General features: G+C 43.4%; 1 protein-coding gene across 1 annotated transcript in view; it reads left to right on the top strand.

Annotated features, from left to right (window-relative positions):
• CRB1 (crumbs cell polarity complex component 1) overlaps nt 1–18997 on the top strand; it is a 144554-nt gene that overhangs the window by 105112 nt on the left and 20445 nt on the right. Inside the window, 5 exon segments of the mRNA XM_063117332.1 lie at nt 3405–3958; nt 4652–4817; nt 9079–9985; nt 12486–12614; nt 13643–13769. Of these exon segments, the coding sequence (XP_062973402.1) occupies nt 3405–3958; nt 4652–4817; nt 9079–9985; nt 12486–12614; nt 13643–13769 (1883 nt within the window).

Below are 18997 nucleotides of genomic sequence, written 5' to 3' on the forward strand. Positions count from 1 at the left end.
TCTTATGTTCTTATGATGTACCTCTTTTCCGCATCAGTGTTGCCAGGCCTCTGAGAAGAACAATGATAACTTGAGAAAGAACCATATACTTCATCTGACTCACACACTGGGAGTGATCCCTGGAAGTTAACAAGTCAATTAGTTCTTTTGAGCCTGCACTCGTGTTAGGAGTGTAGTCATTAGAACACCCCTTTTAGGATTAACAATTGTCTTGTGGCACCTTAAAAAGATTAACAGGTTTATCCTGGCATTGCCTTTTGTTGACTATAGCCCAGTTTATGGAGGGTTTCATGCTTATATACCATACACAAAATTTCCACGAAAGTATTTGCCAGAATAAATGTGTTAGTCTAGAAGGTGCCACAAGACTCTTTGTCGTATTTGCTGCAGTAGATTAACATGGCTACCCTCTGGAAACATTTTAGGGTTAGACGAGAAAGAGTACAGAGATGTTTTAAGACTGACCGTTTTCTTTTAATTGACATATTTTGGATTTGGGGGGTTGGGGGATTTATTTATTTGTGACTAACTTTTGTGCCACACTCCATTTCAGATCATGAAAACATCAGCTAAAGGGTTAAGCATTTACATCACATCTGTAAAATGGGCATAGCCAGGGGGGAATCTTGCATCAGGAGCTGCCAGGGCAAATCCAATCCCAACTTTAAAAAACCTTGTTAGAGCATTTTGGACTTGAAATCCTTCAATGCTGATGGCATAATACCCCAAGGAGAAACAAGAAACTTCTCATCTAGAAGTAAGCACAGCAAAATGATAGAGAGGAAACCATATTGCTGTCTGTTGCCCCACAGCTAAAAGAATCTGCTTCATGGCTGGATTATTAAGAATTCAATGTAGTCTAGAGGGTAGGAATCGACTCAGAATCTCTCTCTTTCGTTTCCTTCAAAGGCTCCTCAGCTGCATCCCCTGGTTCAGTCATGCATGACAGGAGTCAGACTGACCTAGAACAAAATTGGGGAGTGTGTGTGTGGAAACTTACCTGGATTATTTTCTTAGTCAAATGACGGTGGTTTCTACATTATGACACACCTCAAGTGTTGGATGGGTGAGACTGAAGTGTGCCTATCTGTTTGTGTTTCTATAGGACTTAGCATTCTGTGCTCACACAAGGGTAGAAAGAGTATTGCTTACAGTTCAGCCATGAGATTTCAGCATCTGACCCTCATGTCATTTCATTGTGTCACAGAATCATACTGTTAGGTAGTACCAAAAGATCTTCTAGTTCAAGGCCTCCCACATGCTGAATATCTACCCACTATCCCCAAACAGGTCAGTTACTAACATTCTACCCAAGGTGGTTGACCAGCAATTATCTACTTTTGGCTTATGAAAGAGGGATTAGTTGTTATCCTGAGGCTGGGACCTACCCAAGGTGAGCTGCCTGGGATATATGTGCTCATTCCTCAGGCTCCATCCAAGGGATGCCCAAGGGATGCCCCCTTCCCTCACAGTTCCACCTGGCACTGTGCCCTACCCTGTCAGATGCTTCCAGACTTCTGTCCCTGTGATTGGCAGGTGGTAAAGCCCCTGGATTCATCAGGCCTGGAGCCTAACCTTCTGGCATTGCCAGTGCAGAATCTTCTACTCATATTTTAGGTTACAGCTCCTGGCACCCTGGGCTGGAGAATGAACAACAGTGAGCCAAGGTATATGTTGCAGGGGAAAGCAGACAATGCCTTCAATCTCTATCCAACCTAACATGGAAGAAAATTCCTTCCAAACTCCTCTGTGTCTACCAACAGTTCCTGAGCATGAGCAAAATTAACCGAATCATCCATAAAATTTAGGATGTAACCCCAAAGTCAATATTTTGCCTGGCTTTTCCTCATGTCTCAAACATGGGTTGTCAGACAGAATGTTGGCTGATTCTTGGTGTAAGTTAAGAGCCAGGCATAAAAACCATTTATAAGTATTGTAATGGGGAGCTGGACATAAAATGTTGTCCTTCTTTATATACGTTGGTCTAGTACCGCATAGGGGAGCTCTTAACTTATGCTAAAATGATTCCACATCTTTATATTCTCATATTTTTGTTTACAATTTTTGTCTACTTTAAATTCACGATTGTTATTCTGTTTACATTAGCTCATCTTCTTACTTGAATTTTATCTTTCTAATTATATCAAATTGTGATGGCTTATTGCTTTTAGCAATAAAGATTTCATTCATTCTTGATGTCCAGAGTTTGGAAACAAGGAATTGAATTGGGGGAGGGGATTCCATCACCATTGCCAAACTCCCTGCTTTGAACTGGTGCCACTTACGTCTTTTTTTAAAATCTCAGGCAGGATCTACACTACTGCTTATAATGGTTTATAAGGGTTATGGCAACTGTTCAGGCCCAGGACTGTTTTCATACCGTTTTAAAAGTGTTACATCCTGCTTGGTGTAGATCGGATATTTATCAACTATATGTTCTGATCTTTAAGAGACTGTAGTTGCAATTCTGGATTCATGATGCATCTTTTGAATGAGTGGTGTGAAGTGTTGAAATATGCCGATGAACATCAGATGATCATCTATCTCTACAACAAATCATACAAATCCCCAAAATAAGCACAGCTGGGAACTACAACAAAATACTGCAGTGTGGCGTGATCTTTAACAGTGTTCCAGCCAGCCTCTCTTCTAGTAAACTCCATTCCATCACCATAACCCTGGTTTTCTAGTTCCTCCCAGAAGATGCTCAGCATTTTGTGGCCACAGAACAGTCCTCATTTGCCTGTTGACCGGGGTGGGGTGGGTGACTGCCCCTTTGTTTTCTGTTTTTCTAAAAGATGTTTTATGCTTCTAAAAACCTTGGAATTTCCCTGAGCATGCTGACATTTTCCTCTTGTTTCCCAGTGACCCCGTTTGGGGCACTCAACAGTTGAGCTCACTATTAGGAGTTATGATAACAGGATTGCCGGACTAATCAGTATTTTACTGAGCTGACCAGTAAAACTGTGAACTATCAGAAGGACAGTATTGGAATCTAAAAAACCAGTAAGCTTCAGATTCTGCCAGACTCCACCCATTCTGCTCTGGGTCAACCCTTTTTCCTCCTGGTTCCATCTTTGCTCTACCCTGCCCTGCTAGATAATTCCAGACTACTATCACTCCGCTTCCCCCTGGTTCCATAACCCTGGCTCTGCCTCAGGCCCCACAGAAGAGGACATTATATTTCAACCAAATTTATCAACCTTACATACTATTCAGTTCAGTAATTCACTATATTGAAATGGGCAGAAAAGTGAAGTCTCATTGTACCATTGAAAGAGTAATCAGGTATTTAGTTAGACATTCCTCGTCTTTCTGGTGATATTATCAGTCTTCCATGAGTACTGCCATTTTAGAGATGTGTCATTTTCTCTCTCTCTCTCTCTCTGTCATGCAAACTCAAGAATACATTCCAGGAAGATTTGGACATGAGGAATCTGTAGGGTATGCTGCTTTTCCGCTAGAGGGTAGCGGCCACGAAAGCACAACAATATCAATGTTTGTCCGAACACGCAAGCCTTCTGGCTTATTATTTTCTCTGAAAAAAAGCACATCCCTATTTCTTAAGCTCTGGCTGGAAGGTGGGAAACTCGTGATGTCAGGTCCAAGCTCCAGCAAACTCTTAGGAACGCAGAGTGTGAACGATGGAAATTTCTATTTAATATCTTTAAAAATGGAGCCAAATAAGACGGAGTTATTCCAGTCATCACAAAACTTGGGCTATATTTCTACACCCATCCTGAAAATTCAGAGTGGAGATATTATCTACATCGGTGGATTGCCAGATGACCAAGAAACCAATGTCAGTGGTGGGTATTTCAAAGGCTGCATCCAAGATTTAAGACTGAGCAACCAACCACTGGAATTCTTCCCTGTCGCTACTTCCTTGGGTCCTGTCATCAGCAAGAGCACACTCATCAACATAGCCCCAGGCTGCACTGGAGACAATCTCTGCAAGGTAAGGATGCTGTTTCTCAAAGTGCCGTTTCCAAGTTTGCAACCAGGAATTCTCTTTTGAACTAACAGTCCTCCAAAACCAGCATGTGACAGTAAGAATATCTTAACGCGATATCCGAAACAGGCAGGTAAGATCAGATTTTGCCAAGCGGCCTTTGCAATTTGCGGGCGCCAATACCACAAAACATCTGGGGGGCTGGAACCTCAGCTTTTAAACAGCAAGGTAATGACAACCAGTGAGCAGACCTGCTATTCATTAAGAGCAACTTGAACTCACTGCAGTTTTCAAACCCAAATAGTCTCATAATTACTATAAAACCAGAGTTTCAGAGCAGGCTAATCATATGGCATGTTATGGGCATCAGATCTGGCAACGAGGCCCATAAAATGTTAAATAATAGAGGAATGTTATATCATTACACAAATAAAAAAGGCAAACTCAATGTGGATTGGATCTACCAGAAATCACACGGTCCTTGTTTAACGTAGTATAAAAATAATGGATTTATAAAGACATGCTGTCTTTGAATAAGTGAATATATGTGAATATAAGTAAATATATGTATGTAGTTTATGGAAATATGACATATGATACTAAGTGAAAAAGTCCTTTTGTGGTTTCCTCCCCGCCTTTATGAGTAACACAGCTACCTTTGCTTTTTCCTCACCTTTGTCCCCCATCTCTCCTGTTTAGTCCAACCCCTGCTGGAATGGGGGTGTTTGCTATTCAGTCTGGGATGACTTCACCTGCACCTGCCCACCAAATACAGCCGGGAAAGCTTGTGAGGAAGTGAAATGGTGTGAACTCAGTCCTTGCCCCCATGAAGCCCAATGTCTGCTGGTGCAGCAAGGATTTGAATGCAAGTATTTCTCCCCTTTCATATTTCTTATTACCTTTGGAGAATGAAGGCAACCCATGCCCTTTCTACACCTAAGGATTATCCCAGGAAAATGGAGGGATCATCCCTACCTGCTCCTGGGATCCCCTGTGTGTCATTTGGATGCACAGGGATGTTCCCAGGAAAAAAGGCAGGTGTAGAAATGGACCCAGTGTTGATACGCACAACTGTTTCAGGTTAAATAGGGCAGTTCATTTCTTATGATTTGGGTATCTGTTTATTGCATTTTAACATTGAGAAGATAATGCTGAACTCTGACACCGAAAGTAATTAAAGGGGTAAAAAGTATCACATAAATTATGATCAATGGCATGTGTTAACATTACAGGAAAGAAAATTGTCAGTATATTATTATATTATAGGGATTTTTTTTTGCTATTATTAAGCAGTAGCACTACCAGGCAGATGGCCATTTTAAGAGTGAGTGAGTGAGTGAGCGAGTGTGAGAATGCTATCACTGCACTCAAAAAAGTTTAAACCCTCATAAACCAGTTTAACTTCATTGTTTTACTTGGTTCTGAGTTATGGCTATGGTAGACATGTATTGTCTAGTGTCTGTATACCAATACATTTTGTAGTAGTAGTGGTTTTTGCTGTGGCTCAGTGGCAGAAGACGTGGGTTGCATGCAGAAGGACCAATCCCTGGCATTTCCACGTAGGCTTGGGAAGGAATCCTGTAAAGTTGCTGCTACTCAGTGTTGACAATATTGAGCTAGATGAACCAATGGTCTGATGCAGGATAAGGCAGCTTCCTAGGTTCCTATGCTCTACTAGCAACATTATAATCTGTTCTGAGTCTCAGAAAGTAACAGTACTAGTCTGCCATGCATTATTAAGATTCCATAGAGGGTACTGGATAGAAATCCAGCCCTAGGGAGCTCAAGCATGCACTTCGGTGGGTGGTGGATTCCATCTCATGGCCCAGGTGCAGAGACAGTCATGCAAAACAACTGGGGGGGGGGGAAACAACTAGTAACCACACTAGTCTCAAAAACCTCCCTCAATAATTCTGTCTACACAGAATTCTTTATTCCTATTTGCACTGTAGGATAGAAGGAAAGGTGCATTTCTGTGCATATCATGTGGGACTGATAGGAATCATATTGCCTATATTTAATCTGAGAGCATCGTCAGACGGGGGGGGGGGGATCTCATTTCCTTGCCGTCCCTTTCCTTGCTTCTGTCCTATGATACTTCCTCTTTCTTCACACAGAGGATGAAAGAGGAAGTAAACAAAGACCACGTGGCCCATTCAATGGCTGTTTTTATCCTGCCAGTTTTCCTGCACACAGCAGAAAATGGTGGCACATTCCATGTTTTTTAAAAAAAGGGGGGGTCTATTTTGTAACAGAAAGAAGGCAAGAAGGAGCAGGAGATGTATGGGAGGTGGACGACAATGTCAAAAGGACCCCAAACATCCATAAGTGGGGAGTAACAAGCGTGCAATAAAACATTCATCTGATTATGCTCTGATCCTCATCTCTCTCTGTTGGTTGCTGTCCAAGGTAGTGTGGATAGACTTCATAGTTGTGGCAAATGTTGTTGTTGTTGTTGTTTACAATCAAAAGATCCACCAACCAAAGCTGGAAAAGACATGCACTTAGCACTGAAGAATTCTGAGCCCAGGAATTTGTTTTAAGTACCAGAAATGAATGCATGTCATAGGCCTTCCACACACAAAAATCCAGTCCTGGTTAATATCTCAAGTGTTCTTCATTTCAGCAGTATGCAGTATACTATGGGGCAGGAAAGGGATCATTTTGTTTTCATAGAATCATAGAATAGCAGAGTTGGAAGGGGCCTACAAGGCCATCGAGTCCAACCCCCTGCTCAATGCAGGAATCCACCCTAAAGCATCCCTGACAGATGGTTGTCCAGCTGCCTCTTGAAGGCCTCTAGTGTGGGAGAGCCCACAACCTCCCTAGGTAGCTGATTCCACTGTCGCACTGCTCTAACAGTCAGGAAGTTTTTCCTGATGTCCAGCCGGAATCTGGCTTCCTTTAACTTGAGCCCGTTATTCCGTGTCCTGCACTCTGGGAGAATCGAGAAGAGATCCTGGCCCTCCTCTGTGGGACAACCTTTTAAGTATTTGAAGAGTGCTATCATGTCTTCCCTCAATCTTCTCTTCTCCAGGCTAAACATGCCCAGTTCTTTCAGTCTCTCTTCATAGGGCTTCGTTTCTAGACCTCTGATCATCCTCGTTGCCCTCTTCTGAACACGCTCCAGCTTGTCTGCGTCCCTCTTGAATTGTGGAGCCCAGAACTGGACGCAATACTCTAGATGAGGCCTAACCAGGGCCGAATAGAGAGGAACCAGTACCTCACGTGATTTGGAAGCTATACTTCTATTAATGCAGCCCAAAATAGCATTTGCCTTTCTTGCAGCCATATCGCACTGTTGGCTCATATTCAGCTTGTGATCTACAACAATTCCAAGATCCTTCTCATTTGTAGTATTGCTGAGCCAAGTGTCCCCCATCTTGTAACTGTGCATTTGGTTTCTATTCCCTAAATGTAGAACTTGGCATTTATCCCTATTAAATTTCATTCTGTTGTTTTCAGCCCAGCACTCCAGCCTATCAAGATCACTTTGAAGTTTGTTTCTGTCTTCTGTTTCTGCTATTGTTAAAGAATTGGGAGTTGGAAATCTTTGCCAACTTACTCCAATCACCCTAGATACATATACCCATATATCCAGATCTACCTTCTGTCCACCTATGATCTAAGAGGTGCAGGTGTGCAAGTGTGTGTGTGAGAGAGAGAGAGAAAGAGAGAGAGAGACACACACACACAGAGAGAGAGAGAGGACTAATATTGTGAAGAAACAGTTTCATGAATTTGTGTTTTCATCAAGTACAAAATATTATTAACGCCATTAAAGTCATGAATATGCATGTGCATATTAAGATGGAGAAAGAAAATAAGCCAGACAAGCAGATCAGTTGTAATTGTCACCCTCTGACTTTTCAGTTATTCATTGTATCTAGTTTAGGAGGTTATAAAACCAGCCACAGTTTTTCTCTTCACTGATGTGACCCACATTTTACAATGCAATGAGATAAGAAGGTTAATCCCACAGACTGTCCTTAGATGTCCCTCCTGCTCCGCTCCCCTCCTTTCTGGAAAGACATTCTAAAGGATATACCTTTAGATGCTAATCAACTCCAGGTTCCTTAAAGGGAAACATGTGACAAAATTTTAAGCCCTGTAATCACACTGGCTGTTAGAAAGTCAGAGCGCTTAGCCTGGTAATAAATAGTTCACTTGACTGCCAATATGCCAGGAGACTTAACAACTGAATGGCTGTGGTCGCTCCCTCAAGAAAAAGGATGTGCTCACATATTCTGCCAGAAAAGCATTTAGTTGTCCGGGCAGCTGTGTTAGGGACCACTGAAGAGCTAAAGCTTCTTAGGAGCTAATCTATATGCAAAGTCTTTGAAGAAGCACCTTAAAATTGCCCAGGGTGGTGGTGGAGATTGCTCAACCGAGGGTGCCCTCAGCATTTGTAGTGTGCCAATGCCTCTTCTCCGTGAGGGCAGGACCCTTGCTATGGAACTCCCTGCCTAAGGGAGCTGTCTGGCCAACTCCCTTTTATCTACGAGGAAGGGAGCGAAATCTTTTCTTTCTTTTTTCTTTTTTACTCAGGAAGACTTTAGGATGTTGAGTTTGAGCTGTATTTTTAATTGGCTTCCATCTTTGTGTGTGTGAGAGAGAGAGCACACAAAACTACACAAAGCGCTTGTGTGTGGCTATATCTCCCTTTGTAATTGTATTAATTGCAGGTGCAGGGAGGGAGAGGAGCTTACCAGGTATGCACTGTGTGGGTAGAGAAGGGGTATATCTTCACGAGTAAAATCCCCACCATGTAGCTAGAATGCATAGGCTGAAAGATTCCTATTGGAAGTTCTAGCTGGGGGTGGGGGACAGCTTTCCCAAGATGTCAGGCAACAATCTTTTTCCACTTGAGCTCCTTTATTTTAAATTGAAGTTGTGAAAGATTAAATCTCACACCTTCTGCATGAAAAAGCATGTGCTCTACTACTGAACTATGTCCTCTCCCTTATTTGTGTGTGTGTGTGTGTGTGTGTGTGTGTGCTCACACGTTTCACTGCCAAGCATACGCCAGTAAATACCATGCTGAAACCAAAGTAAAATGCAGCTTGCATTTGGAAGACAATAAAACCACTCTTACATGCTGAATGCCTTTTCCTGTCTCTGCCCAGGTATCGCCAATGCCATTTTTAGTGGCAGAAGCAGCGCAATCTTTTACAGAAGCAATGGGAAGATCAGGAGAGACCTCACCCATGTAGCCTTTGGCTTTCGGACTCGAGGCTCGGATGTGATGCTGCTTTATGCAGAGAAGGAGCCCGAGTTCCTCACCATCAGCATCCAGAGTACCAAATTAGTGCTCCAGCTGCAAAGCGGCAACAGCTTCTATATGCTGAGCTTATCTAGCTCACAGACAGTGAGCGATGGGAAGTGGCACCAGGTGAGCTTCTCCATGACGGAGCCCTTATCTCAGTCATCAAGGTGGCGCATGGATATAGACGATGCCAAAGACGGTGCGACAAGTACAGTCGCCACGGGAAACCTCAACTTCCTGAGAGAAGAGACGGACATCTATCTGGCTGACAAAGCTTTTGACAACCTGGATGGACTAAGAGGTTGCATGAGCACAGTAGAGATCAGTGGCATCCACCTCTCCTACTTTGACAGCGCTGACGGCTATACTAAAAAACCGCAAGAAGAGCAGTTCCTCAAGGTATCTGCCAATTCCGTTGTCACTGGATGCCTGGAGTTGGACGCCTGCAGCACACATCCTTGCCTGCATGGTGGGACATGTGAAGACTTCTACACTTACTATCGTTGCACCTGCGCTGCGGGATGGACCGGAAGCCACTGTGAAGTCAACATTAATGAATGCGCATCAAACCCTTGCGTGCACGGAAACTGCAGCGACAGAACTGCATCGTACAAGTGCATATGCGATCCTGGCTACACGGGGGCGAGGTGTGAAGAAGACATTGATGACTGCCTTGGCCATCTCTGCGCAAATGGGGCCACCTGTATAGATGGGATTAACAGTTATTCCTGCCTATGCGCGGGGAATTTCACCGGAAGGTATTGCAGGTACTGTAACGAAGCCCAATGAAGAAATTCATCCACCACTTCTGAGCTCTTAAATGAGGCAACAAACCCTTGATTAGAAATTGCAAAGCTCAGAGTTGCATTTTGAAGAAATCAGGTAATGCTGTGGGCATCTATCCTACACATCCTCATTTGCTTTAATTAATTACTTATCTATGATCATCACTGTACATAGTGCATTGCACAATTATATAAGCAAAGCAAAGCAAAGCAAGCAAGCAGGGCTGGCCCTACTATTAGGCAGGGTGAGCAGATGCCTCAGCCTACAGATGCTATGGGGCAGGGAGTGGACAGAGCTCTGTGTGCCATGTGGCCCCGCCTGCTGCCCTCAAGTGCAGTGGAGGACACTCTCCCATCACAAGCACTGGAAAAAAGATTCAACTACTTTCATATGTGGAATGAGGGGGAAGGTGCCATCTTGACCTTTGCCTCAGCTAGCAAAAGGTCTGCCTCCAAGAAGATTACCATCTAAATTTCAACACTGAGGGAGATAACAAAGGGGAGAGAATACCTAGAGAACCGAACAATAGAGAGACCTGAGGAATGAAAGATATGAATGGAAGCAAATGCAATAATACACGTTTATATTTTCTTTCAGTTTGGAATAAGGAGAAAAGGGTTAAGCCGCTTATATTTTATTGGGAACAAAACTGTTGAAGAACAGAAAACCATGGGATTTGGGGGGATTATCTAATTTCCCTTTCATTCAAATACCACTGTGTTTAAACGTGTGTGTGTGGGTGTGGGTGTGTGGGTGTGTAATGGTGTGTGGGTGTGGGTGTGTTTTAAAAAAATATCATGCTGCTGGCTGAATACTCACATTTGTCTGCAAGAATACTGCTGCATGTCTGCTGTTCAGTCATGTCTTCCCTGTCTGCAGGCAAAAGTACTGAACCTTCCAACGTTCTGTTCTATACAGATTTTATTTATTTATTGCATTTATATCCTGCCTTTTTCCTTCAAGGAACCTAAGGCAGTGTACATAATCCTCCTCCTCTCCAGGTTATCCTAACAACAACAAGCCTGTGAGGTAGGTTGGGCTGATAGTCTGTGACTGGCCCAAAATCAGCCAGTGAGCTTCCATGGCCAAGTGGGGACTAGAACCCGGATTTCCGAAGTCCCAGTCCAACACTCTAAGCATTACTTATATGTAACATATAAGATTGATTCAATATCCCTTATGTATAATTGTGAGCCACTCCAGTTTGGGGCTACTGAGGGTTGTGGGGTTTCACACCAGAGCATCTCGGCATTGTGTTCTCTGTGTGAGAAGATCACAAAAGGGACAGAGGAACCTTGAGAGAAATGAGGAATTGGAGGATGAGTCTTTGGAGGATATGAAAGAAATCACAGAGGAAAGTGAGGATTCAGACCTGCAAGGAACTGGGAAAAGGTGTGTGTGTGTGTGTGTGTGTGTGTGTGTGTGTGTGTGTAAATATATACATCATTTCAATAAAAACAACTCCAATAAAAGAATAAAAAGTAAAGAAAAGATCGTCCTGAACAGGAGCAAAACAAAAACAAACAAAAAAAGAATACAGCAGAAGAAACCAGGAAAACCAAGAGACTAAGGCCCCTTGAGGAAAAATAGTCGTCAGCCATTTCTGAAATAATACTGAAGAGGCTGAAAGAACCTCTCTTAGAGGAGGGTTTCGGAGTATCAGGGCTGCTTCCAGCCTCTCTATGAGATGAAGACTCATAGAGCAGGTCCTCTCTAGGATAACTTAAGGGTGTGCAAATGTGGGTGGGTGGGTGCGGGGGTCAGCTCATACAGGAGATGACATTCCCCAAGATAATAAGGAACCAATCCATTTAGGATGCTGTGTCCTTTGGAGTTATGAATATTTTAGATTCTGAGGTCCTATGTAGTAAATATTAAATATACAGAACTAGGCTTCCCCCCTTCCCCCCCCCTCTCTCTGTGGGTGAGTGTTTAGACACTATTAGAAATGAAACACTCATTCATTAGCATAGTCTGTCTTTATATAGTGCAATCTTTTAGCACTCTATAAACTGGTGCTTTATTTTACAATCCTGGCCTCATTTACATGGAGGTAAACACTGAAAGAGTCAGTGAATGTTACCTTTGTGACATCGGTGCTACTTCTGAGGGGCAGTAAAGCCACACACATGACCGGATGATGCAGTTACCACCATCATCCTGGTAAGTGGAAAGTACCCAGAGGAAATGCTCATCTTATTATTAGGATCTCCAAGGTGGCTCTTGTTTGTACATGTGGTACCAGAACATTTGGAAATACTGCCAATATATAACATTTGTGCTGGTCCATGCATTCAAGTTAATATGTTGAGGATGATGGTTTTATCAAAGCAATTCCCATATGTGTCCGAAAGAAGCCCAGATATGATATAAACTGTTGGGGGTGGGCTTTAGATCCGGGTTTTAAAAAGTGAAAATTAGATGAGCCTTGAAAAATAATCAGGAAAAGTAACATTACAGACCACTGTTGTTTCATTTTAGACGCATACGATTACCTTCGACGGTGTGCGGGAACGGGAACCGAAATCTGACCTGTTACAACTATGGCAACTGTACAGAGTTCCAAGGGCACTTAGAATGCATGTGTCTCCCGGGCTTCACAGGACAGCGGTGAGAGCCTTTGGCATGTAAACTCAGATGCCTTTGTCAGGGGTTGTATGAGATGAAACTGGCAACAGTACTCCCATCTCTAGTCCATTGTGACAAGTGTTGTTGTTGTTATGATGATGATGATGATGATGATGATATTTCTATGAATGTATTTCTCTGTTCTTTTTTCTTTTCACAATTTGTTTTCTGGGTGTTTTTTTTAAATTTACAATCAAAGGAAACAGGATTGTTGTTGGTATAACAACAATCTTGTTTCCTTTTATTGTAAATTTAAAAAACAACAGAAAACAAATTGTGAAAAGAAAAAAGAACAGAGAAATACATGCATAGAAATATCAACATTCCATCAAGCATAACATTCTTTAAAAGTGTGTGGGGGGGGGGGGAGATTATGCATGAGTTTCAAGAAAAGCAGACTGAATATCCATATATTTACCCACTCGCGAGTGGCTCCTATACATAGCACCCTATATAGCATCTTTTGCCAATCTCTCTCCTCCCACTCCAATTTTCTCTTTAAAAAAGGATAATTAAAAAAGGCTGCCTTGAAGCTCAGTATTCAGAAAATGAAGGGAAATAATAAGAATAAAAATAAGAACAACAACAACAGCAATGGTGTAACCCTGCTTTGCCCCCATCCCCTTCTTGAAGATCAGAGTTCTAAACCAGGGCTGGGCAACCTTTAGCCCTCAGCCTTGTTTCAAAAGCCCTCTGCAGGCTTATATTGTCACTGGCAGCCTGCTGGGTGGGCAGGAAGGAAGAGGGAAAGAAAGAAAACAAGAGGTGGTGGACAGAGAAAAGGGGTGGCCCACCCACCACTGGCTTTGGCCCTGCCCGTTGTCAATGACCAGCCATGAAAGATTGCCCTTGACAGAAGGTGTCTCTCAACAGTAAAAAAACGTCGCCCACCCCTGTTGTAAAGCATGCCAGAGAGCCATTTAGAGCGGAGAGCCCTGTGGTCTCCCCACCTTTCCCACTTACATTGGAGGGATCGGTCCGAGGACTCACCTATCTTTTCCACCTTGCAGATGCGAGGTGGATATCAACGAATGCAACTCGGATCCGTGCCTCAACGGAGGCGTCTGCCAGAACTATTTCAACAAATTCCACTGCATCTGCGACGTCAACTTCGCCGGCGACCGCTGCGAGATAGACGTAAGCGACCTCTCCTTCTTTGTCTCTCTCTTGTTGTGGCAGAACCTCTTTCAGCTTCTCTCCTACCTCATTCTGCGCATGGATGATGACCCAGCAGTGGAGTGGGGTGTACAGGACGATTACTAGCCGGAGGTGGTGAGGGCGTCGTCGTTTTAAGCTCTTCAAAGCACAACAGAAAATGTCTCGGCCAAAGAAAGTAAAGCTAAGTTAGGAATCACAACAGCAACAACAAACACAATTACACCTTGAACCCATTTCCCAAACATTTTCAACCTATGTAAAATACAACATTGTACTTTATTTGGTGCACACTGCTAATGTCCATTGTACATTATCCTGATGTCAAGTGCAGACAGGCTACGAATTAGATGCATGTTTCTTGACGCAGTTGAGCTTCCCAAGTGAGAGGAGAAAGCAAAACATCCCCAAAGCAGATGTTCAAGGTCTCAGTTCTCATCCATTTCTACTGCTCTGGGTTTGCTCCCTAGTTTGATTTTTATGCCATCCCTTCTATTAAGATGATGACATGTAAGGACAGCCAGGACACCTACACCTTTAAAAGAATATGGACTTTCTCTCCTGATATCTTGCCTTCACAGAACAGCCTCTCGGCTTCTTAAATGCTGGTTTTACACACACACACACACACACACACATACACACACACACACACACACACCACTCTTTTGTATATATGTGTTCCTCAACTCTATCATCAGGTGCACACAGGGACTGACCTGCCAGGAGCCTTGCCCTGCCCTGCCCTACACTGGCCATGCTCCCAACCACTGTCTGAGCATTTTCAAGAGTGACATGGTTGAGAAGAAAGATCCTGTTACGACATACAGATCGTAACTTCGCTATTTTTCTGACACCAATTAAAATATTTCAGTGGAGCTCCGTAGCTCCCAAACTGCATTGACTGGGGTGGCAGTTTTAAATCAATAAAACAATTAGAGGCTCAGTGGGAGCTCAGAGCATCCACCCACTGAGGAGGCCACCCCCAATGCTTTCTGCCTGAGACGAAGGACAGGATGGCACCCACCCACCCCATTCCACATAGCCAACAGGATTGGCAGTTCAATTTTACTGACAACAGGACAGCATCCTCTGCTGCAGTGGTGTAGTGGAGAGAGAGCTCACAGGGATGTTGCACCAACATTTTTTATCGGTAGGGATGCTGACATCGTCTGCCACCCCCTCAGACTTCCCTGTTCCCTGTGAACTTAGCTGTAATCCTCAAAGTAGCTGCTGGAAATGATTTTTAGCAGTAACAACTTCTTGTTCCCTGTTCCAATGCAAAGTATTTGGGGAGACTTGGTCTTGAATGGGCAGTTGACCCTTGAGCTTTGTAAAGACATGGTCCTGAAGGAGATGAAAAGTGCTAGAACTGGCTTACTTGATATGGATCAAAAGAGCTGTCTGAATTTTGGGGCTCTCCTTGGGGGTGTGGGTATGGGGACTGTCATGATGAAAAACTGCACTTCATAATTTACCACTACCCCACTGACCACACCTGAGAGCAGTAGGCCTGCATAAGGAACACAGCTTTGCCCGTCAACACCTTGCCACCCCTCATCGGCCCCCACCATCTGCCGCCTGAGGCAGCTGCCTCATTCTGCCTAATATCAGGGCCAGCCCACTGCATCACTGCAGGACTCACTGATCTAGCCTTTTCAGTGCTGTGGAGTGGGCAATCGACATGGGGGTTCTGACTAGATCCTTCATAATAGTTAGAATAAAGGCAAAACTGGAGCTATCCCATATGCTCATTTCGCTTCTGCACTAGCAAAAAGCAGGAAAAGTGTTCTATCCAAAACCAGAGGGTGAGATCCTGTGAGGGCAAGCCATTCTCATTTCTGAAATACTCCCAAAGTAACCCTCTTGAGCTGTGAGAATGAAATGTATCTGCCATTTTAATTCCGACATGTTTCTGAAAGTGATGCCCTATGAATGTTTATTTAGTTGTTTATTACATTTATATCCCTCCTTTTTTTCCTCTTGCAAGGAACCCAAAGAGGCCTACATGGTCCTCCTCCTCTCCTCTCAGATGCAGTGGTGCTGTCAGGGTAAGACTCTGAGACAGAGGTCCAGTGTTCCATTTCGCAGAATGAGCACAAAGGCTCCCAAACGCAGCTGGGCTAGCTTAACCAACTTGACCATTAAGGCTAAAGAAATTACTGAACTCTATAAGACCATTATGTCCAGAGTCTAAAATTACTGAACTCCACCACTGCTCAAAATGTAAGTCCCAGGGTTGGCCCTACAATTAGGCGACTGAGGCAACCGCCTCAAGTGGCAGGTGCTGGGGGCAGTGGTGGCATCCCCCCAAGCTGTGATTCTTGAGTTCCCCGGCCATTCCAATCACTTGGAGGACAGAACTGTGTATGCCACAGAGCTGGTCCTGCACCACCTAGCCCGCTGCACTCAGGTGTAGCAGACGATGCTGTCCCTTTGCCAGTGTTGACATAAGAGTCAGCTGCCAGTCCATTCAGGTTCTGCACATGGACCAGAAGTGGTCACCATCTTGTCCTTCACCATGGGAAGCAAGATGTCTTGGGCTGGCCGTGGTATGTCCCACTGTGTTCAATGGGGCCTACTCCCTAGTAAGTACTTTTAGGATTGCAGCCCACTGAGGAAGCAGTGGTGTAGTCTTTTGCTAGTACTGGAGCAAAAATCACCCCAGCTTTGTCTTTATGCCAATTATTTTATTTATTTATTTATTTATTTATTTATTTATTTATTTATTACATTTTTATGCTGCCCAATAGCCAAAGCTCTCTGGGCGGTTAATTAATTTAATTGTTAGTTAATTAACAATTTAATTAAGTCTTACCCATCTTTCCTTTGCCCAAAACTATAAGGCGGCTTTAGTATCAAAGGACAAACACACCACTACCCCAGGGTATTTATGATGGATTCTTTCAAATGCACAATCCAGTAAAACACACATTCTCTCAGCCCCCACTGATGATATGAGGACAATACCAGGTCACCATAGAGGATTGTTCTCTTACTGTGTAAAAAAACCCAAAAAACTATTGTTAATACTTTACACAAAAGGTCAGATCTGATTGCCATAGATAAGATTATGTTTGGACCTGAAGGAAAACACTCAGATGAGAGCTAAGCAGCAGCACTAAGGAATCTACAAAGAGAAGATACATTTTAAGTTGGTACAAGGAACCATGGAACCTAGAAGAGAACCGTATAGCTCTCAAGGGTATTTTCTTGCATTCGATGCTTCTATTTCATGCAATGAAAAATAGATCAAACACAACAACTGTGTAGCATAGACACAGAGGGCATAGTGTTTCCTTCCCTTCAAAATATCTATTCAGAACTAGGAACCCAACATTGAAGTGCAATTGTACATGCACAAAGCATCTTACAAGATCACTGATGTGTACTGAAAAGCAGAAATGTTGTTTCATTGTATACATGCCGCTAATGCCATTGTCTCACTGCGATCATGAAGAATGTCTCTTTCCTCTGCCATCTTGCCATCAAGAGCATCCTCTACCTTCAAGATTCATCTTTATCCCCTTCTTTGTACATGTGTATTCTTCGACTACATTGTGTGCGTGTGTGTGTGTGTGGACTTAACTTTCCTGTCTTTGTACATACAATAAACCTTCTGCCTTTGTCACGTTACATCTGCCTCTCTCATCTCCGTGCATTTGTGCTAATGCTCGTGTGTTCTCATTTGCTTTAAGTGTGTCATGATTTATAAATGTTTTACGCACTTCAGAAAAAGAGGCTGCCTCAAAAGCTGAAGCTCTGTCCTTCTGCACTGCGTTCCACCCAAGCCCTGAGGTGTGTGATTGCTTAAACATCTCCCGGGACTGGTGTCTTCCACTAAAGAAAGTATCAGCTACCCTCCCTGAGGACAGAAAGCCTTCATTTCCAATTCCAGAATACATTTGGTGTCTGCTATTTTGATTTCACCAAATGTCATCAGGGAAAAAAATAACTTGGGATTACTTTGCTTAAATTTAAATTCCCCTTTCTTTCCCTCCTCCCTACCCCCGATGCTGAAAGGAGAGTGCATAAGCAAAATATATCCCTGCCTCAATTACATTTCTGAGTCAGCAACAAGAGAACAAGAGTCACAGGAACATGCTTCTGCCAAATGAGTAAACAATTCAATCATCCCCAACCAAAGCAATCTAAGTCCTGTGATGGATGCATGGAGTTCTTGTCAGTGTTGCCCACCAATGAAGGGGGAAGCCAGCTGGATGGCACTTTACCCAGCCCCCTCCCCTCAATCTAGAGCCAGCTCTATACTCCTAGGTAGAGAACCCCTACATATACTTCGGAGGTCCTGCACAATCAAGGAATTGCTGAGATTAGGGTATGTGCATTCAAAAACTCTCACACATGCTTCTTCACTGCAGACATCCATAACAATGCATGATCCAAAGAAGAAAGAAACAGGTCCTCAGGATGCAAAAAAGGTTTATTGCACAAAGCCCGACACGTTTCAGCCTGTGTCCTTTCAAAGGCCTTTTTCAAGGGGTTGTTAGAAGAGGTCTGCAGATTTTCTTCTAGCAATAAACTGCCTCCGATTGTAATTGCTAGAAGAAAATCTGCAGACATCTTCTAACCACCCCTTGAAAAAGGCCTTTAAAAGGACACAGGCCAAAATGTGCCAGGCTTTGTACAATAAATCTTTTCGCATCCTGAGGACCTGTTTCTCTCTCCTTTGGATCTGAATTGGGTGCTTTCCTCCTGTTTTTGGTTTTTTGCCCCAGTTTTGGAACCATAACAATGCATGGACATCAAGAGGGGAGGCCATCAGAGCTGCTCCCCAATAACTGCATGAGTACCCCTTCATGCAATTCACATGAGAAGGGGCTTATAACCCAGCCTCAGTTCTCCCCACCCAAATCCTGAACAACTGAGTCATCATTTTTCTAAGAATGCTGACCTGAGCGTAAAATGCATGAACAGTATTTGGTGAAATCTCAGACCCCAGATGCAGGCTAAGAGGGACTTTAAAAAAAAACCCACAACTTCACTTTTGATTTAAGTGTGCCCATACCAACAAAAAAATCAACACTATTAAACAAAGACAAAGCAAACTGTATTTCCATTTCTCATATTACTGTCAAGTTCTAAGGTTATCATTCCTGTAGTGCTGCCAAAGTTTACTGATGGCACCAAAGTATTCAGGATGGGAGAATCCAAAGCAAGTGTGAACAGCTCCGAAAAGGAAAAACAATCAC

Source organism: Elgaria multicarinata, chromosome 1, assembly GCF_023053635.1.
Source record: "Elgaria multicarinata webbii isolate HBS135686 ecotype San Diego chromosome 1, rElgMul1.1.pri, whole genome shotgun sequence".
NCBI classification, from domain to species: domain Eukaryota; kingdom Metazoa; phylum Chordata; class Lepidosauria; order Squamata; family Anguidae; genus Elgaria; species Elgaria multicarinata.